At 41.3% G+C, this 20,312-nt stretch overlaps 1 protein-coding gene across 2 annotated transcripts in view; it reads right to left on the reverse strand.

Annotated features, from left to right (window-relative positions):
• Window positions 1-20,312, reverse strand: part of LOC137644179 (uncharacterized) — a 109,154-nt gene that overhangs the window by 80,604 nt on the left and 8,238 nt on the right. For both annotated transcript variants that reach the window (XM_068377175.1, XM_068377174.1), the window contains exons 2-5: window positions 18,057-18,201; window positions 16,656-16,979; window positions 5,643-5,800; window positions 3,244-3,358 (exon numbers count right to left, since the gene is read on the reverse strand). In XM_068377175.1, the coding sequence (XP_068233276.1) occupies window positions 3,244-3,358; window positions 5,643-5,800; window positions 16,656-16,979; window positions 18,057-18,201 (742 nt within the window). The remainder of the gene's footprint in view (window positions 1-3,243; window positions 3,359-5,642; window positions 5,801-16,655; window positions 16,980-18,056; window positions 18,202-20,312) is intronic.

Below are 20,312 nucleotides of genomic sequence, written 5' to 3' on the forward strand. Positions count from 1 at the left end.
ATCTGCACACATTCCGATAATTCACATTTGAAGGTTTTCTGGGAGAGGATGGATAGAGAAAATACCGAACTATATAAAATGTTTTTTTTAACCTGTTAAGCGTCACCCACGTGATAAAACCGTTCACCACGATCTACTCGGTACCGCCTTCAACTGTATATTCCGTTCATGACTTTAATTGCCTTTTACAAGCCGTCAGTCTCGTGATGTTACTTTACTCGTATAGTAAGTATAGGATCACCACTTGGCAACACTCTCAGCATATGGGGACTGTGAATAGAAACTTATATGATGTCTGGCAACTATTTTTCTGAAGGTAGCTTGATGTTACAAAACTGTGGTTTGAACTGGTTTCCTATCAGTGCGCTCGGGCGTTCATGCATAAGTGGTTATTTGTTGTTCCTTTTGTAATGAAAGGTCTAAAGAGGAAGGTTATTTCTTTAGATGAAATAAATGATATTCTTGTTGTGGATTTTGATAATGATAACCTGTTTGATAATGAGAGCACTAGTTCTGAATCCTCCAGTGATGAGTATATTGAAGAAACAAAGTTTTCTTTGGATGTCGAAAGCGAAAATGACTTCTCATTACCGAATGACTGGACAACGAAATTTCACAAAACTATAAAGGGAAAGGAAATGCAGAGAGAGAGAGAGAGAGAGAGAGAGAGGAGAGAGAGAGAGAGAGAGAGAGAGAGAGAGACAGAGAGAGAGAGAGAGAGAGAGAGAGAGAGAGAGGAGAGAGAGAGAGAGAGAGAGAGAGAGAGAGAATAAAGTGGATAAATAATGTACAAATGTATGACGAACATATTTGAAAACTATACAGGAAACGATATGAAGAGAGAGAGAGAGAGAGAGAGAGAGAGAGAGAGAGAGAGAGAGAGAGAGAGAGAGAGAGAGAGAAACCTATTCCTTTCCTTTTGTTGCTTATCCAGGCGTAAGATTTACGATTGAAGATAAAAAGAACCCATTAGAATATTCAGTATTATGTAGCCATTTGAAATTAAATAGTAGTATTAATTGTTTTTTTTACTCAACCATTTAATTAATATCCCTACTTTTAACTATAATTACGAATTATAAGCATAAAGAAATTATATTAACTTTGAAAAATTATCATTAGTGAAATGACCGCTCAGGGCAAAAAAAGCGTGATTATCGTACAGCAGCCTAGTGCACACTTGCGCCTAGTGGCCGTGTTTACGTGTGGGAGTGTCATCATGGATATACAGTACTATACTGTAATTTTTAACTATTGCTAGATACGTACTGTATCAAACCTTGAAAACCCTTTTTTGTTTTTTGTATCTATAGGAAATAATTCTACATCATTCGGAAAATACTGAAAACAGTAAGCTATGCATAGTACAGTAGTAAATACTACAGTCATATAAAATTATCAAAACTTTAACAACTTTTTATTGTTTTATTTATCCATAAAAGAAATTTTGTACAGTATTTTATAAAAAAAAATCTATAAGAAGGATTTCTTACAGTATTGTTAAGATAAAAGCTACAGTATATATATATATATATATATATATATGTTTTATATATATATAATATATACATACATACATACACACATACACACAGTGTATATACAGTATATATATAGCTAGAAAGCTAGAAATGGAGTGAAAAAAAAAATTGACGGGTGGGTTGCTGTTTGCCGCCATGATGTGTTTCGAAATATACAAATTTCCAATTACACGAGGCCTTTCATCGACCAAATTCTCGCATAATTCGGGACCCTACTGTATTGTATAACACGAAGAGAGAGAGAGAGAGAGAGAGAGAGAGAGAATCAGCTGTTGTACTCAAATGGCGTGTTTTTGTTTCGTGAGAATTTCATCGCCACGACTTTAACAACAACATACTGTACTGAACTTTACAGTATTGTACAGACTACTGTAATATGATAAAGTGAAATATTTGTAATCTATTTTATATGAAATGGGGCTATTTTTTGTTTTTAAATTTACATTTACGTATGTAAAACAACTCTCTCTCTCTCTCTCTCTCTCTCTCTCTCTCTCTCTCTCTCTCTCGTAGATTGTTTTCCTGCTTTGCTACGTATGTATGATTTTATATAGATGTGGTAAATAATATTTGTAAAAACATATTTTATTAAAGCTTTTACTGTAATATCATTATTTATCACTTTCATCATGCGCGTTAAATTCCTTAGTTTGTTTACTGAGCGTACTTTATGACGCCGTCGTTTCAGGCGGCGTCATAAAGAAAAACATTTAATTTGGAAGTCCTAAGAAAAATTAAGTAAAACATTAGTAATAACCAAATCAACTTACTGTACTGAATAATCAATATAATCGATGCAGAAACTAACCTATACACAGATGTGTAAATGCGTTTGTTTCTTCATTATAATCAGAGATAAACGTAAACAAAACATTGGTTGCCATTTTTTATAGTGCTTTTTGGCATGTTTAGGAAACGCATGATATAAAGTCGCCCTTAATATTTGTGCGTTTTAGTTTAGGGTACGTTAGTACATGCATTAAGTGTTCTGTACATTAAAGGGTAGTTTGTTAACAGTACTACGTACAAGGGAAGGTTTTAAAAGTCTGAATATACATGTTAAATAAATAGGTAAATATGGTGTCACTACTTCGCGGATTTTCACCTATCGCGGCCGGGTCTGGAACCTATCTACCGCGATAAACGAGGGTTCACTGTACCAGCATAAATTTTTTTCCTAATATTATCAAAAGGTTTAATAAAATACAATTGAATCCAGAGGTTGGTGAATCAGCTGTTAAGGAGGATTTAATATAGTATTTTACGTGATATATATTATTATTATTATTACTTATTAGGATACAACCCTAGTTGGAAAAGCAGGATGCTATAAGCCTGGGGGCTCCAACAGGGAAAATAGCCGTGAGGAAAGGAAACAGGGGAAATAAAATATTTTAAGAACAGTAACAACATTAAAATAAATATTTCCTATATAAATAATAAAAACTTTAACAAAACAAGAGGAAGAGAAATCAGAGAGAATAGTGTGCCCGAGCGTACCCTCAAGCAAGAGAACTCTAACCCAAGATAGTGTGAGACCATGGTACAGAGGCTATGGCACTTCCCAAGACTAGAGAAGAACGGTTTGATTTTGGTGTCCTTCTAGAAGAGCTGCTTACCATAGCCAAAGTGTCTCTTCTACCCTTACCAAGAATAAAGTGGAATTTTTAACCATAAACGATAACTCATCTTATCAACTCACCGAATAAGTCATTTAGCTCGTTGAAATACTGACAAGTCCTATTTCCTCCATGAATCTCATTGCAGTTAACGACATTTCGGTATTTCTTACACAACTCTCGCCATCGCATTCGAATCTGAAAGAGAATAGTAGATTTAAGATACTAATAAATTAGTGAATTCATAATTTGATAGGCAATCATTTATCTGAAGACAGGAACAAATATCAGCATGGGGGCTTAAATACAGTACAATATTTTGTACTTACTTTTGAGACTTAGGAGAAAAATAATTGAGTTTTGAACTCAAGTACTTGAAAAAACGTATTTCTAAGAAAACAAATTAAAAAATTTCAAAACTTTATCAATAATATTGAGTTGATAACCATAAATTTGACTTTCTAATGATCTTGAAAGAAACAGGGGAAACTAATTGTGTATAAATGTATGTGTGTGTGTATATATATATACCTGACGCCACTGTTATACTGAACACGCTCTGTAAATACATGTACTTGCCAATCCAGGTACAATGAGACTTGCTACGTATATACAGTACAAGTATTTAACAAGATTATTATTACAGTATAAACGAAATCCAATTCTTTATTTACATAACCTAAACAGTTATCAAAATAGGAATGAACGGCGAGCGATTGTGAAGCAGTTCCGGTAGGCCCTGCTGCTTCCTCCGGTGCCTTGGATGACCGCGGAGGGTAGCAGCAGTAGGGGATTCAGCGTTATGAAGCTTCATCTGTGGTGGATAACGGGGGAGGGTGGGCTGTGGCACCCTAGCAGTACCAGCTGAACTCGGTTGAGTCCCTTGTCAGGCTGGAGGAACGTAGAGAGGAGAGGTCCCCTTTTTTGTTTCATTTGTTTGGTGTTGGCTACCCCCCAAAATTGGGGGAAGTGCCTTGGTGTATGTATGATGTATGTAAACAGTTATCAACATTTTTCATATTGATATACTTAAACACAAGAACTTTCAGTGTCTAAGCCTTAGCATTAGAATTACAGTACTGTACCCTTATCGCCATAGTTTAGATAATAAAATAGGAATCCACAAGGGACATACAATCCGACAGTATAACTTTCACTAACACCAAAACATTAAGTCAATGTTCAATTTTACCATTATGCTTATTCATTACCAAAAGTGTAGTCCATCTTCCCTTAATACCATAATTATCTAAATACAACTTACTAATCATAAGTTAATTTAGCGCCGTAAAGGTTTAAAGGTCGCTCACAAATGGCAGAGGCAAGGGACAGGACAATGTCCAAGAGACTGACCATATATATATATATTTATATGATCAGTACCCAAGTCCCTCTCTACCAAGCTAGGACCAGGGAGTGCCAAGCCATAGCTGCTGATGAATCAGCAGGTAGACCTATAGGTTTCTCAAAATCCCAGTCCTTAGGTAGCAAGGATGGTAAGGTTGCACACACTACTAGAAACTACCGAGTTCAAGCAGGTCTCAAAATCACAGCCGACAGATTGCCAGGAAGGGATATTTCCAACGGGCTCCCACAACCCTAATATGGCTGTACAGTTGCATTAAAGTCCAAAATGAATGCCCCTCTTACACTAGCCTGACCTGATATGGTGCATGCTTAAGTAAACAAAACTACACTCTAGTTCAACCAAACCACTTGTCACTTCACTTTGTGACAGATTTTTAAAACATTATTGTTATAATATTGTTTTGTCCTTTTGCTCTTTCATACCTCACTCTGAACCGTTTGTCTGGTGATCTTTTCATACTTTGTTTACTCACCTGATGGAGGGACAGTCAAAGCAACTTATCAAGTAATTCTCTGTTTCTTTTGTATTTCCTTTTGTTTATTCCATTTGTATCTATTTGGTTTAATTAGATTTACTTTGAGGATCTAACATAGTTTGTATTACAATTATTATGGGGTCTGCTAATTATGTTCATGGTTGTTTCAGGGAATAATCTACTGAAGTTTTAAGTTGAATAAAGCTTGGGTAGCAGCAACCAAGTCTTTTAATGTCACAGCAATTATAGTAAATGTTTTTACTCTATATTTTCATCAATGTTATCGTAATCTCTTTGGTTATGTTTTCATTTTCTTGTTCCTTCTTTTCTTTAAAGTATTTTATTTAATATGGAGAAGCCCACTCTACTTACTCCTCCTCCTCTTCCTACATCTTCTAGCTCCGTAACTACCAACAGTACGTCCAAATCTCCCGCACATAAAATTAAGGTTTGATAACTAAGCAGTCAAGATTTAACTCCTTGAGACAAACTGGCCCCTATGATTCCCTCAGGACAAATTATTTCTTGATGAGGGGGAAAAACTGGTTAAGTGACCAGTTTAACATCGAGCTATATCACTGAAATTTAACTAATGAAATAAACTACATTGTAACATAGTGCAATTAACTTTTACTTACCTGAAGAACAGTGAAATAGTGATCAGCCTCAGTGAGCTTATTCCGAATTAATTCCCAGGCTTCAGTTCGTTTGACGTTATCATCCGCAATGAAACAAGCTGCGGGAACTTCTTTGACAAATTTTATTAACAATTTTGTAGAAACGTCATCCCATGGACCTGTCAATGTATTGAAGACCTGTTATATCAATATAAAATACATTTTGAACCAATGAAAAATGTGTTTTATCGTTGGTAATATTAGGCAAAGTAGTTGTGGCCACATGCAACAAGGAAGGTAGAATGTTAACCCTTTTACCCCCAGGCTATTTGCAAATTTCCAACCCTTAACCCCCAAGGGATTATTTTTTACCCAGCACATTTTGAAGTATATTTTTTTCAAATTGCTCTAACAGCCTTAATTTTTGTCATAGAGAGGTCAGGTTGGTCTCATTCTCTTGGAAAATGCCTGAATTTTCTCAAAAAATTATCAAAAATATGCAAAATAAAATTTTTATAGCCTTTTTTTGCAAGGACGTACCGGTACGTCCATGGGGGTAAAGGGATGGCTTTTGTGAAACGTACCAGTACGTCCTTTTGGGGGTAAAAGGGTTAAAAAAAATATTTGTACAGTAACTTGCTTCCTGGCCCAAATTTTGGTTACATACATGCATTCAGAATAGATATTCTATGACTGCTTTATTCTTTCTTAAAGAAATGTGCACCCTATGTAAACAGAATCCTTGGGACCAAAGTAAATCTATTCTTATTTTTACTCCTCTTATATATACTGTATATGAGAGAGAGAGAGAGAGAGAGAGAGAGAGAGAGAGAGAGAGAGAGAGAGAGAGAGAGAGAGAGAGAGAGAGAGAGAGAGATGGTAACACTGCATCTTAAATCTTTTCAAATAGCGAGTTTTGGTTTGTAAATCAATCAGAAAACACTTTTAATTCATTTCTAGTCACTTAAAACGAGGAAAAATGTATCTGAACATTGAAAAATAACATATTTCACATATCGTAAAAAATCTAATTTATCAGTAGTCCACAATACTGACGAGTAATAGAGAAAATAATCTAAGATGAATTGAAATAAATCAAGTCAGCAAGTGTGCCGAGTGAAATTAGGGAAAGCCCTTGGGCTTATGGCACCTTGCTTTTCCAAGTAGGGTTGTAGTTTAGCTTATCTCAGCTCCAACAGGGAAAAATAGCCCAGTGAGGAAAGGAAATAAGGAAATAAAAAAACAATATGAGAAATAATTAACATGTATTAAGGATGACCTTCAATCAAAGGGATTAACCGGTGATGAAGTGTGGGACAGAGGTAGACAGAGAAAGCTGGCCAGAAACATTGACCCCACATAAAAGTGGGAAAAGATGCAGACAAAGATTGAGAAATAATTAATTAACAAAATATTCTAAAAACAGAAACATCACACCAAATATTTCATACATAAACTATAAAAACACTTATGTCAGCCTGTTCAACATAAAAACATTTGCTGTAAGTTTGAGCTTTTGAAGCTCTACTGATAGTGACATACACACAACTGAAATAAAAAAGCGAATCCTTCACTTCTGGCAAAGGACAAGCAAGGAAGAGAGCAGAGAGCACCACAGGGGATAAAGGAAGAAGGCCAAGACACATAATAAAGGAAATAAGAATCTTGAAGCCGAAGACAATGAAGTGGGTGAGACAGGATCATATAAAAAATTATGAAAAGGCAAAGTGAAAAAAAAGTGAGATCAAGAAATTGAACAGAAGGAAATAATTGAGAGAAAGGATGCCATCTTAGGGTGTTACGATAAAAGGGGTTACTGTGGCCTGATTGGTAACATCTCTCCTGGTGTTTGCCAGTCGGGGGTTCGAGTCCCACTCAGACTCGTTAGTGCCATTAGTGTCTGCAACCTTACCATCCTTGTGAGCTACGGTTGGGGGGTTTGGGGGAGCCTATAGGTCTATCTGCTGAGTCATCAGCAGCCACTGCCTGGCCCTCCCTGGTCCTAGCTTGGGTGGAGAGGAGGCTTGGGCGCTGATCATATAATACATATGGTCAGTCTCTAGGGCATTGTCCTAAATGCTAGGGCACTGTCACTGTCCCTTGCCTCTGCCATTCATGAGCGACCTTTAAACCTTTAAACGGAAAAACCTATGTATGGGGAGGTCCTGTGTGGTCTCCAAGACCTTCCATGTGGAAGGCTAGACCAGGGAATCCAGTACATCATAAATACGAAAGAAATATTCTCACCATCTCTAAGTGTATCAACGTGCAAAGCTCGGACTCAGTGTGTACAAGGGAGACCTTGGAGTTCAGGCTCGACAGAACTCGACAAAGCACCAATAATGCTGAACTTCACCTGCTATGCGTGACGTCATTACTATGTCATCGTCTCATAGAAAAAAAACCATCATCCCAGTTGGAGACAATGCTACCAGTGCATCAGTACGCCCTAAACCGCCATCTTTGCAGTTCGTCGGAAAAGAATAACAACTGTTCAGTGTCTTCAAAGTGGAATAGAAGTCTAATCTATTAAGTAACAGTAATCAGCACCTTCTTTTTCTTACTTTAATGCAAAAATATATAGTGGAATAGGTCAACTTGGACTCTTCTTCTCACCCAAGAGAGGAAATTTCAGGCAGTTTGTCCTGGATGAAGACATCTCTCTGAAGCTCCTTAAAGGTGGAAGGTATGGGCAGCGCTTTCCTATGCCCTTCTGAAGTGGGCACTTTCCCTTCCATAGGAGCAAAAGCCTTCTTAGCAGCCTATTCAGCTGCTTTCTTAGTTTGGGGTATAATCCAGGGATAACCACTATAGTCCATTTCTTTTATCGAGGCAGATTTGCACCGACTCGCAGCGGTGCCCTTTTAGCTCGGAAAATTTTCCTGACCGCTGATTCGTTAGAATTATTTCGTCCAACCAATCAGCGATCAGGAAACTTTTCCGAGCTAAAAGGGCACCGCTGCCGACTCGCAGCGGTGCCCTTTTAGCTCGAAAAATTTTCCTGATCGCTGATTGGTTAGAATTATCTTGTCCAACCAATCAGCGATCAGGAAACTTTTCCGAGCTAAAAGGGCACCGCTGCGAGTCGGTGCAAATCTGCATCACTAAAAGAAATTGACTATAGGGTCACTGGTACTGGGGCACTGATACTGCTGGCACTGGGATCAACTCAATCACAAGTATCACCAATGGGGTTATCAAGGGAAAAGTAGCATCAACTACCTGCTCCTTCAAAGGTACGAAGGGCCTATATATAAGACCTATTCCTCATTGGCAGTCTACAAGGAAGAGCTTCCGGCACACTGGAGTATGAAAATCACCTCACACTCAAACCCTGAAAAATCTCCCCAACATAGATTGAAGTTTTCCTTCCTCCGGAACCAGAGCCCTACACCCCGGGACCAAGCCAGGGCCATATATTCAGAAGCTTCAGCAAATGGCAGAGTGCTAAATAAACTTTCCAGCATTGTCATGGGAGTTGTTAAAAAATATACCGGGGAAATATGTTATTTTTATTAATAAAATAAATTTTTGAATATACTTACCCGATAATCATGTAGCTGTCAACTCCGTTGCCCGACAGAACTCTATGGAGGGATACGCCAGCTATCACAATACTAGAAGGGGGTGTACTTACCAGCGCCACCTGTGGCCAGGTACTCAATCATTTGTTGTTGACACCTCCTCAATTATTCCTCGGTCCACTGGTTCTCTCTGGGGAGGAAAGGGAGGGTCGATTAAATCATGATTATCGGGTAAGTATATTCAAAAATTTATTTTATTAATAAAAATAACATTTTTCAATATTAAACTTACCCGATAATCATGTAGCTGATTCACACCCAGGGAGGTGGGTGAAAACCAGTGTACATGATTAAAGGATAGCTAAGTATCCCAAAATTTCATATAACAGTTATCTCAAATAACAATGAAATAATAAGTACCTGGTAAGGAAGTCGAATAGAACCGTTACTCTGCCTTTTATTTAAAGTTCGTCTTCCTTACTGAGCGCAGCGTTCCTCTTGGAGGCTGAATCAACCCAAAGGTGCCAAAGTACAAGGGGTTGCAACCCTACTAAAGGACCTCTACCAAACCTTTAACCCAGGCGCTTCTCAAGAATGAATAGACCACCCGCCAAATCCAAGGATGCGGAAGGCTTCTTAGCCTACCGTAACAACCATAAAAACAACAATAAAAGTATTCAAGAGAAAGGTTAAAAAAGGTTATGGGATTATGGGAATGTAGTGGCTGAGCCCTCACCTACTACTGCACTCGCTGCTACGAATGGTCCCAGGGTGTAGCAGTTCTCGTAAAGAGACTGGACATCTTTCAGATAAAATGATGCAAACACTGACTTGCTCCTCCAATATGTTGCATCCATAATGCTCTGCAGAGAACGGTTTTTATTAAAGGCCAACGAAGTAGCTACAGCCCTTACTTCGTGGGTCCTTACCTTCAGCAATGCAAGGTCTTCCTCCTTTAAGTGAGAATGTGCTTCTCTGATCAGAAGCCTTATATAGTACGAAAGCCCATTCTTGGACATGGGCCTCGAGGGTTTCTTGATGGCACACCATAAGGCTTCTGACTGTCCTCGAATAGGTTTAGACCTCTTCAGATAAGATTTGAGAGCTCTGACAGGGCAAAGAACTCTCTCTAGTTCGTTACCTACCATGTTGGAGAGGCTAGGTATTTCGAACGATCTAGGCCAAGGACGTGAAGGAAGCTCGTTCTTCGCTAGGAATCCAAGCTGAAGAGAACATGTAGCTGATTCGGTTGTGAAACCAATGTTCTTGCTGAAGGCATGAACCTCACTGACTCTCTTAGCTGTTGCAAGGCAAACGAGAAAAGCAGTCTTGAGGGTAAGATCCTTGAAGGAAGCTGACTGGAGAGGTTCGAACCTAGAAGTCATAAGGAACCTTAAGACTACGTCCAGATTCCAGCCTGGAGTGGAAAGACGACGTTCTTTAGACGTCTCAAAAGACTTGAGGATGTCTTGAAGGTCCTTGTTGGAAGACAGGTCCAAACCCCTGTGGCGGAGGACTGAGGCCAACATGCTCCTATACCCTTTAATCGTAGATGTTGAAAGGGATCTCTCATTCCTAAGATGAATAAGGAAGTCAGCTATTTGGGTCACAGAGGTATTGGTCGAGGATATTGAATTGGCTCTACACCAGCTTCGGAAGACCTCCCACTTAGACTGGTAGACTCTACGAGTGGAAATTCTTCTAGCTCTGGCAATCGCACTGGCTGCCTCCTTCGAAAAGCCTCTAGCTCTAGCGAATCTTTCGACAGTCTGAAGGCAGTCAGTCGAAGAGCGTGGAGGTTTGGATGTAACCTGTCTACGTGTGGTTGACGTAGAAGGTCCACTCTTAGAGGTAGAGTCCTGGGGAAGTCGACTAGCCATTGACGTACCTCTGTGTACCATTCTCTTGCAGGCCAAAGGGGAGCAACCAGCGTCAGCCGTGTCCCTTCGTGCGAGACGAATTTCTGCAGAACCTTGTGTATAATCTTGAACGGAGGGAATGCGTACAGGTCGAGATGGGACCAGTTCAGAAGAAAAGCATCTACATGAACCGCTGCAGGATCTGGAACAGGGGAACAATAAAGCGGAAGTCTCTTGGTGACGGAGGTGGCAAACAGGTCTATGGTAGGTTGACCCCACAACTTCCAAAGTCTGCTGCACACACTCCTGTGGAGGGTCCATTCCGTAGGAATGACCTGATTCCTTCTGCTGAGGCGATCCGCTGTAACATTCATATCGCCCTGGATGAACCTCGTGACTAGTGTGAGGTTTAGACCTTTTGACCAAATGAGGAGGTCCCTTGCGATCTCGTAAAGGCTCCTCGAATGGGTCCCTCCTTGCTTGGAGATGTAAGCCAAGGCCGTGGTGTTGTCTGAATTCACCTCCACCACCTTGCCTAGCAGGAGGGACTTGAAGTTCAACAGGGCAAGATGGACTGCTAACAGTTCCTTGCAGTTGATGTGGAGTAAATTCTGTTCCTTGTTCCATACTCCTGAGCATTCCCGTCCGTCCAAGGTTGCACCCCAGCCCGAGTCCGATGCATCCGAAAAGAGATGAAGATGGGGGGTCTGGATGGCCAATGATAGACCCTCCTTGAGAAGAAGATTGTGCTTCCACCACCGGAGAGTGGCCTTCATCTCTTGGTTGATAGGGATAGAGACTGCTTCTAGAGTCGAGCCCTTGTCCCAATGAGCTGCAAGATGGAATTGGAGAGGGCGGAGGTGGAGTCTCCCTAGCTCGACAAACAGGGCCAGAGATGAGAGGGTCCCTGTGAGACTCATCCACTGTCTCACTGAGCAATTGCTCCTCTTCAGCATGCTCATGATGCACTGCAGGGCTTGGTTTATCCTGGGGGCCGATGGAAAAGCCCGAAAATCCCGACTCTGAATCTCCATTCCCAGGTACACAATGGATTGGGATGGAATGAGTTGGGATTTCTCTAAATTGACAAATAGACCTAGGTCTCTGATTAGATCTAAAGTCCAAGAGAGGTTCTCCAGACAACGACGACTCGTGGAGGCTCTCAACAGCCAGTCGTCTAGGTAGAGGGAGGCTCTGATGTTCGCTAAGTGCAGGAATTTCGCTACGTTCCTCATCAGATGAGTAAAGACCATAGGAGCTGTGCTTAGGCCAAAACACAGGGCTTGGAACTGATAGACAACCTTTCCAAAAACGAATCTTAGGAAAGGTTGGGAGTCTGGATGAATGGGAACGTGAAAGTAAGCATCTTTCAAGTCCAACGAGACCATCCAGTCCTCCTGTCTGACCGCTGCTAAGACCGACTTGGTCGTCTCCATTGTGAACGTCCGCTTGGTGACATATTCGTTGAGAGAGCTGACGTCCAGCACCGGTCTCCAACCTCCTGTCTTTTTGGCCACAAGAAAGAGACGGTTGTAGAAGCCCGGGGATTGATGGTCCCGGACTATAACTACTGCCTTCTTCTGCACAAGTAGCGACACTTCCTGCTGCAATGCTAGCCTCTTGTCCTCTTCTTTGTAGTTGGGAGAGAGGTTGATGGGCGATGTGGTCAGAGGCGGTTTGAGGGAGAATGGAATCCTGTAACCGTACCTCAGCCAACTGACAGACTGTGCGTCTGCACCTCTCTTCTCCCAGGCTTGCCAGAAGATCTTGAGCCTGGCGCCTACTGTTGTCTGGAGAATCTGAGAGTCAGTGCTTTCCCTTAGATGTCCTTGGTCCTTTCTTAGGTTTGCCCCTGTGAGAGACTGGACGGGAACTTCCTCGGCTGGGGGCTCTACCACGAAAGGGCGGTATGAACCTAGAGGCCGGGGTATCAGCCACTGGAGAGCGATAAGTCTTGGGGACAGAGGTGGTAACCTTAGACTTACGAGCCGAAGAAGCTACAAGATCGTGCGTGTCTTTCTGTATCAGGGCAGCCGACAAGTCCTTAACGAGCTCCTCGGGAAAGAGGAACTTTGAGAGTGGAGCAAAAAGGAGCTGCGACCGCTGGCACGGTGTAATGCTGGCTGAGAGGAAGGAACACAGTTGTTCTCTTTTCTTCAGCACCCCTGATACAAATAACGACGCCAGCTCACCCGATCCATCCCTGATAGCCTTATCCATGCAGGACATAATCAACATGGCAGAGTCTTTGTCCGCAGGAGATGTTTTCTTGCTGAGGGCTCCCAGGCACCAGTCGAGAAAATTGAACATTTCGAAGGCTCTGAACAACCCTTTCAGAAGATGATCCAGGTCTGAGAAGGTCCAACAAACCTTCGAACGTCTCATCGCAGTCCTCCTAGGCGAGTCCACCAGACTTGAGAAGTCAGCCTGGGCAGAGGCAGGAACTCCCAAGCCTGGTGCTTCCCCAGTGGCATACCAAACGCAACCTTTCGATGCGAGCTTCGTTGGAGGGAACATGAAGGAAGTCTTGCCCATATGTTGTTTAGACTGAAGCCATTCCCCTAAAGTCCTTAATGCCCTCTTGGAGGATCTAGCTAGGACAAGCTTAGTATAGCTCGACTTAGCTTGTTGCACGCCTAGCGAAAACTCAGATGGAGGAGAGCGGGGAACAGCAGAGACGAAGTGGTCAGGGTAAAGCTCCCTGAGTAGAGCCAAGACCTTTCTAAAATCAACAGACAATGGAGAAAGCTTAGACTCCTCCACGTCTGATGAGGGATCAAGATGTGCCTCTTCATCATCCGAAACTTCATCAGCAGAATGTAGCGAAGCAAAAGGACCAGAGTGCTGAACCGCAGAGTCAGAACGGGTAGGAACAACAGAGGTTTCCTCAACTTGAGGGAAAACCTGAGGTTCAGACTGCATAGGTTGAACGACAGTCGGAGCAGAAGGCAGGTGCAAGGGTGCAGGAGGATGACTCCTAGCAAGAGTTGCACCCAAGGGTTGCACCAGCTGAGCGGAGGACGGAGGCGGAGTAGTCCGTTCCTGTTCCTGAGAGATGAGTGGAGCATGAGAAGGTTGAGGCTGCGCAGAACAAGGTAAAGTTCTAGCAAGCCGAGGCTCCTGAGGCGCAAGTGCATGGTGTGGATGAGCTTGCCTAGATGAGGGTTGAACTCGGTGCAGCGCTGGTGCAGCAGACAGACTCACGGAGGGGAGAGGTTGTTGTACCCCATCCGAGAGTTGCACCACTGGTGGAGTAACAAGGGGAGGAGGAGGAAGAGTGTAACTCTCCTGATCCCCAAGCAGAGGAAGCCTTAAAGAAGGCTGAGGCTGAACCACACTATGACCAGCAAACTCCGAAAGTGGTTGAACATCGTACGCCTGGCAGATGGTGCTGCGACCAGGCGGAGCAGGTGCAGGCTGGGCGAGCACAGGCGGAGCAGGTGCAGGCTGGGCGAGCACAGGTGCAGCGAGAACAGGCGGAGGGAGTGCAGGCGGAGCAGGTGCAGGCTGGGAGAGCACAGGCGGAGCAGGTGCAGGCTGGGAGAGCACAGGTGCAGCGAGAACAGGTGGAGGGAGTGCAGGAGGTGCAACACTCTCAGCCCGACATTCACGCATTAAGTCCGAAAGCTGAACTTGCATGGACTGAAGCAGGGTCCACTTGGGGTCGGCAGAGGCGATAAAAGACTGAGGTAAAGTCACAGTCGGGGTCTGTAAAGGCAGAACCTTACTCCTCTTGGGCGGAGTACTGTCGATCGATGACGGAGGTGAGTCGGAGCTGAACCAATGACTGCACCCTGGTTGAGCACTCGCTGACTGAACTCTACGTTTCAGCGGTCTCGAGACCTGAGACCAACGTTTCTTCCCTGCATGAAGATCAGCGGACGAGAAGACGGGCTCAATCGTCTGCAGGTGGGAGTGACGGTCTACAGAAGACACGCCCGCAACCACCGAGGATAAATCTGTGCGCCTAACAAGGCCTGCCGAACCCTTATGCCCTTCGACATTGCTTCTCCCCTGGGCATGGGAGCTTGCAAGAGGTCCCGGACTGGGAGGACGACTGGCTCGCACAGAAAAATCCTCACGCACCACACTGGCACCACTAGCACTTGGCACTGCACAGACACTAGCACTCGTCACAGCACTGGCACTATTCCCACCCACTGCACTCTTGACCTTCAGCTCTTTAACCTCGGCCATCAGAGACTTATGGTCACTTACCACTGATTCTACTTTATCTCCTAAAGCCTGAATAGCACGCAATACAGTTGACATATCAGGCGGAGGGCACACAGTAGGTTCGGGGGTAGCCACTACAGGGGTAGGAAAAGGTAGGGGATCATGAGAGGAGGAAAAGATAGAAGAGTGAGAAGAACTTCTCCTAGCTCTAGTTCTCTCTAACTTGGATGAATATTTTAAAAGACGTACAAAATCCAATTCCGAAAGTCCGGCGCACTCCTCACACCGATTTTCTAATAGACAGGGCCTGTCCCTACAGTCAGAACAAGCGGTGTGAGGATCTACCGAGACCTTCGGAATACGCCTATTGCAAGACCTACATCGTCTATGGGAGGGAGCTTGCGAAACGTCAGACATCTTGTTTCAAAGAGTAAGTCAAAGGGTGATCCAAAAACAAGCAAAAATTCATTAACCGTAAATCAGAGTTTATATAAAAGCTAACTAGCTAATATAAAAAGGATTCCAGTATGCGATAGCCGTTAATCTAAGAGAATACTTCACCAAATATCCATGAAAAGACTCGAAGACCATGAGCGTATCCCAGAATGTCTAGCCGGAAGCACGACAGAGGAATAATTGAGGAGGTGTCAACAACAAATGATTGAGTACCTGGCCACAGGTGGCGCTGGTAAGTACACCCCCTTCTAGTATTGTGATAGCTGGCGTATCCCTCCATAGAGTTCTGTCGGGCAACGGAGTTGACAGCTACATGATTATCGGGTAAGTTTAATATTGAAAAATTTGCATTCTCGCCTCCTCCAAGAATAAAGAATAAGCTTGACTTTTTAACAGGTCATGATCTACACTCGGTAAAAGAGGATACAGAAAATCCTTAACTTACAAACTTAACAGGTTCCAAGATGCTATTTGTGAGTTGAATCGTTTATAAGTCGGATTTTGTTAAATTTTGGCCTAGGGTAGAATTCAACTAACTCACATGCCTACAATTTTAACTTAAAAAATAAATATCTGTTTGAGGCTCGAGGTGAGGATGGCAGGTTCATCCTTGCCAAGATTCTTGGACATGATGTGTCCTGCTATGCGAGCGGAATTTTTAGATTTATTTCAGAAGCAGGTCTTCTGAAAACTATTTGACTATTCTAATGACTTCTTAACTTTTATGGTTTTAATTGAATTCTCGTTTATTTTTCATATATAATAAATGCTATCGGCATCAATGACCTTAGATGTCAGGATGCCAGAAAACTTTCAATCAATCAATCAATCAATCCCTGTTGGAGCCTTTGACCTTATAGCATCCTGCTTTTCCAACTAGGGTTGTAGCTTAGCTAGTAGTAAGAGTGATAACAATAATGGAAAACTGTAAGAGCAAACCAGGCATGATTATGATGACTGCCTTCAAAACCATCTAAAACAATAAAATCCCTTATTGTACACAATGCAAGATCTCTCACCTAACCGATGAGAGTAAGGCGCATCGTGCCTTACTCTCTTCCCAACGGTGTTGTCCTTCATCAAACGGTTCAAGTACACCGGGTTTTCGTATGGGAAAAGACACGACGATGGAATTTCCACGCTTTCCATGTCGGACTTCACGTCGACGACAGTTTCCATGTCATAGTGCATCCGCTGTTCTTCGGCATTTGCTATCGGTTGATATTGATCTGGATCTACTTCACAATTGATGACGTACGTCTTGTCCTGCATATCACCAGCAGCTCTCGATGGAATGGAATACTTCATTTCACCCAAGATATTTGCCACAGCCTTTTCCACGTCTGAAATAAAAGCATCATCAGTATACGTATAGTTTTCATCGAGTAATTTATACCTACAAAATATGCCATCATGTATTTCTTAGAGAAATAAACCAATTATATAGTATTTTAGATTTACTGTACAATGTCTTCTGTATAGATATTTTATTCCACAGACATGAGCTTATCACTGTACTCTTATGAAATTCTTCAATATTCATCCCTGCATAAATAATAACAAATACAGAATCACTGGTCAGTGATCAGAAAATGGTTAAGAAGTCTTCCTTCATTTGTAAAGTGTTTTATATATACACACACACGCCATGAGTTCTCATTACAGTACATTACTAAATCTATTATATGAACTAGATATGCATACTAATTTGGCCAACAGAGTTCACACAAGGAGCTCTGGAGGATAGTCATGTGTGTTTTTATATGTATGTATATATACATTATATATACATATATCCACAGTCCTTGGTAGTTAGATCTAACACTAAACAAAAGATAAGGACGGTGAGTACAACGAGCACCGCAAAAGGTTAGTAGTGCCTACAATGAACCCAAAATAGGCTCACTATCGGTAGTAATGCATAATGAGAACCTAGTAGTTAGGGTCGCATCCATCTTTTAATTTCAATTTTACTTATTTTAACAACTAATAAATAACTTCTTGTCTATCCTAACAAGCAGTAAGGTTTCAATAAAAGGTAGGTTTATATTTTGAATTCAATCGTCAAAGTAAAAAAAAAAGAATCAGGATTCAGAAAATAACAAAAAAATGACAATAGTGTACCAACCGTGTGTTACACGATCGTACATAGTTCATTTTGTGTATGTATTATGCTTGTATCTTCTCTCTTCCCTCGCACTAAAAAGAACCAGAATGAACATGTCTGCTTTTCTCCTCTGTAACAGTGTCTGTTTTTTTAACATGAAATTTCTTGTTGCTTTGAGCTTTTGTATATAAAGGAGAGTGTTCTATAATAAATTTACTCAGTTGCTTCCATATTGTCTTTGAGTCACAACCTTCTCTCGGCTCGTCACAATTGCACCGAAAAAACATGCAGCCTATAGCAAGGACAAACTTACCCCCATCATCTTGTAAAGTAACAGAAGACTGCTTATCACTTTTCTCTTGGACATGGTTGTCCTCACCACCAGGGCAGTCATGAGTGTTGAAATCTTCTATGTGAGGAAACCACACATAACAAGCACCACACATGTAGGTTGTGTCCTGTAAGGTAAAGAGAATTACAGATAACTTTAGTGTCAGTGAAATGAGTTCTTGTCTTCTCTCGATTTCAAAGCCAGATTTGAAATCTTTCACACCTGCAAGAGAACATATCTGTTGGCATTCCAAAGATGAAAAAATAGGAACAAAGTTTATTAAATGTGAAATATTTATAAAAGTTTACAAGCAGAACTGCAATTCTATTTGTCCCGTTTTTCTTTGATTGAGGATAATTTTGTTTAGCCAAGTTTGTTAAATAAAACTGAAGTATAACAAATTATAAAATTAATTAATTTGTATTATTCCTACCTATACAAACCTGAATCATTTAAAATGGGGATATGTCTCCATCAGCACTAGAATGGCATTTAAATCATCAACAAGGTACAGTACAATAATAACCCTCTTTACATCGGTTCGACAAACATCAGTTCGACCTTGCATAGGTTTCTACATCACAAAATAATGATAAAGTGCTATAATATACAGTACTCTATTTCACATAAAAACTTTTTACTGTACTGTATGTACAGTACAGAATATGGTTTTTATAGAATGATAAGTTAGAAGTACTTTTTCATGTTCAGTACGTGTACTGAGCAGTATAGGAAACATAAATCACTCTAATGTATAACACAAATATCTGACCTACATCTAAAATTGCCTTACTTCGGGACTCTCGAACCGATTAACGATGTAGGGTGAGGTATTAATGTTGAGTAACAACAGGTGGCACGGGTCTGAAGTCCCCGCCCACCTTCCTGTCACAGAATAGCCACTTTTATCCTATATGACTGAGAGGGATTGAGATGGCTAGTACAGTGGTAACGTGTTTGCCTCGCATTCGCGTGGCAAGAGATCGATCCCCGCGCAGGGCCGTGAGTTTAAGCTGTTTACTGGGGAGGCTACTGCTGTGGTAGGGCACCACAGTGGGGGATTGGGCTTGCCCGGCTGATGTTCTGGTGAGCATCTATTCTGATGGAACTGGAACTGAAACCAGACACCTTTAACCTTTAATGAAGGATTCCAGATTGTATAACTAGAAAAAATACAAAATTTATTTCTTCCTAAACGTTTACAAACCTTTCGTCCTTTAAAATAAAGTCTCTACATTTACTAGACAAGTATCTAATTCTACTACATTGGATGCCTTGACATCTGTAAATGTTGCCATAAGGTTTTCCTCGATCACAACTAATCTGTTATATGGTTCAAACAATAATATCTAAACAGGAACCTCTCAGTTCCTTAGTAATCCTTACAATTCCCTAGAATTTTAGATAATTGGCTCATCAAACCACACCTCATGGAGGCAACAGACAAAATGACTGACTAGCCTAACTTCTACCTCTGTAGGAGGAGAATTGTATTTTCAACCTATAAATGGGGATAAAACTCACACTACAATAGACAGCCTATCACTGTAGTTAGGATACCGTGGCCCTAAGGAGGCCAAGGTTTTTATCGTTACTACTTAATAGACTTTCATTTCTGAGCTAATCTACTTAGGCTTTTCGGGTAAGTATTTACCAAATATTTACTTTAGCACAAAATTCCTAATAAGTTCCTGATGTATCTATGGGTACTTTGAACAGTTTAATAAAAATAATAAGGAGAAATCTGTATTTTTCACCATACAGACATTTTAAGATTCCAAAAGTTTTGACCGAAAAATGTTATTTTCATTAGTAAAATAAATTTTTGAATATACTTACCCGATAATCATGTAGCTGTCAACTCCGTTGCCCGACAGAATTCTACGGGAGGGATACGCCAGCTATCACTATACTAGAAGGGGGTGTACTCACCAGCGCCACCTGTGGCCAGGTATTGCAGTACTTCTTGTTGACACCACCTCAATTTTTCCTCGGTCCACTGGTTCTCTATGGGGAGGAAGGGTGGGTCAATTAAATCATGATTATCGGGTAAGTATATTCAAAAATTTATTTTACTAATGAAAATAACATTTTTCAATATTAAACTTACCCGATAATCATGTAGCTGATTCACACCCAGGGGGGTGGGTGAAAACCAGTGTACATGACTAAAGGATAGCTAAGTATCCCGTATTTCATATAATCAGTTATTTCAGAATAACAATGAAATAATAAGTA

Source organism: Palaemon carinicauda, chromosome 7, assembly GCF_036898095.1.
Source record: "Palaemon carinicauda isolate YSFRI2023 chromosome 7, ASM3689809v2, whole genome shotgun sequence".
In the NCBI taxonomy this organism is placed as follows: Eukaryota; Metazoa; Arthropoda; class Malacostraca; order Decapoda; family Palaemonidae; genus Palaemon; species Palaemon carinicauda.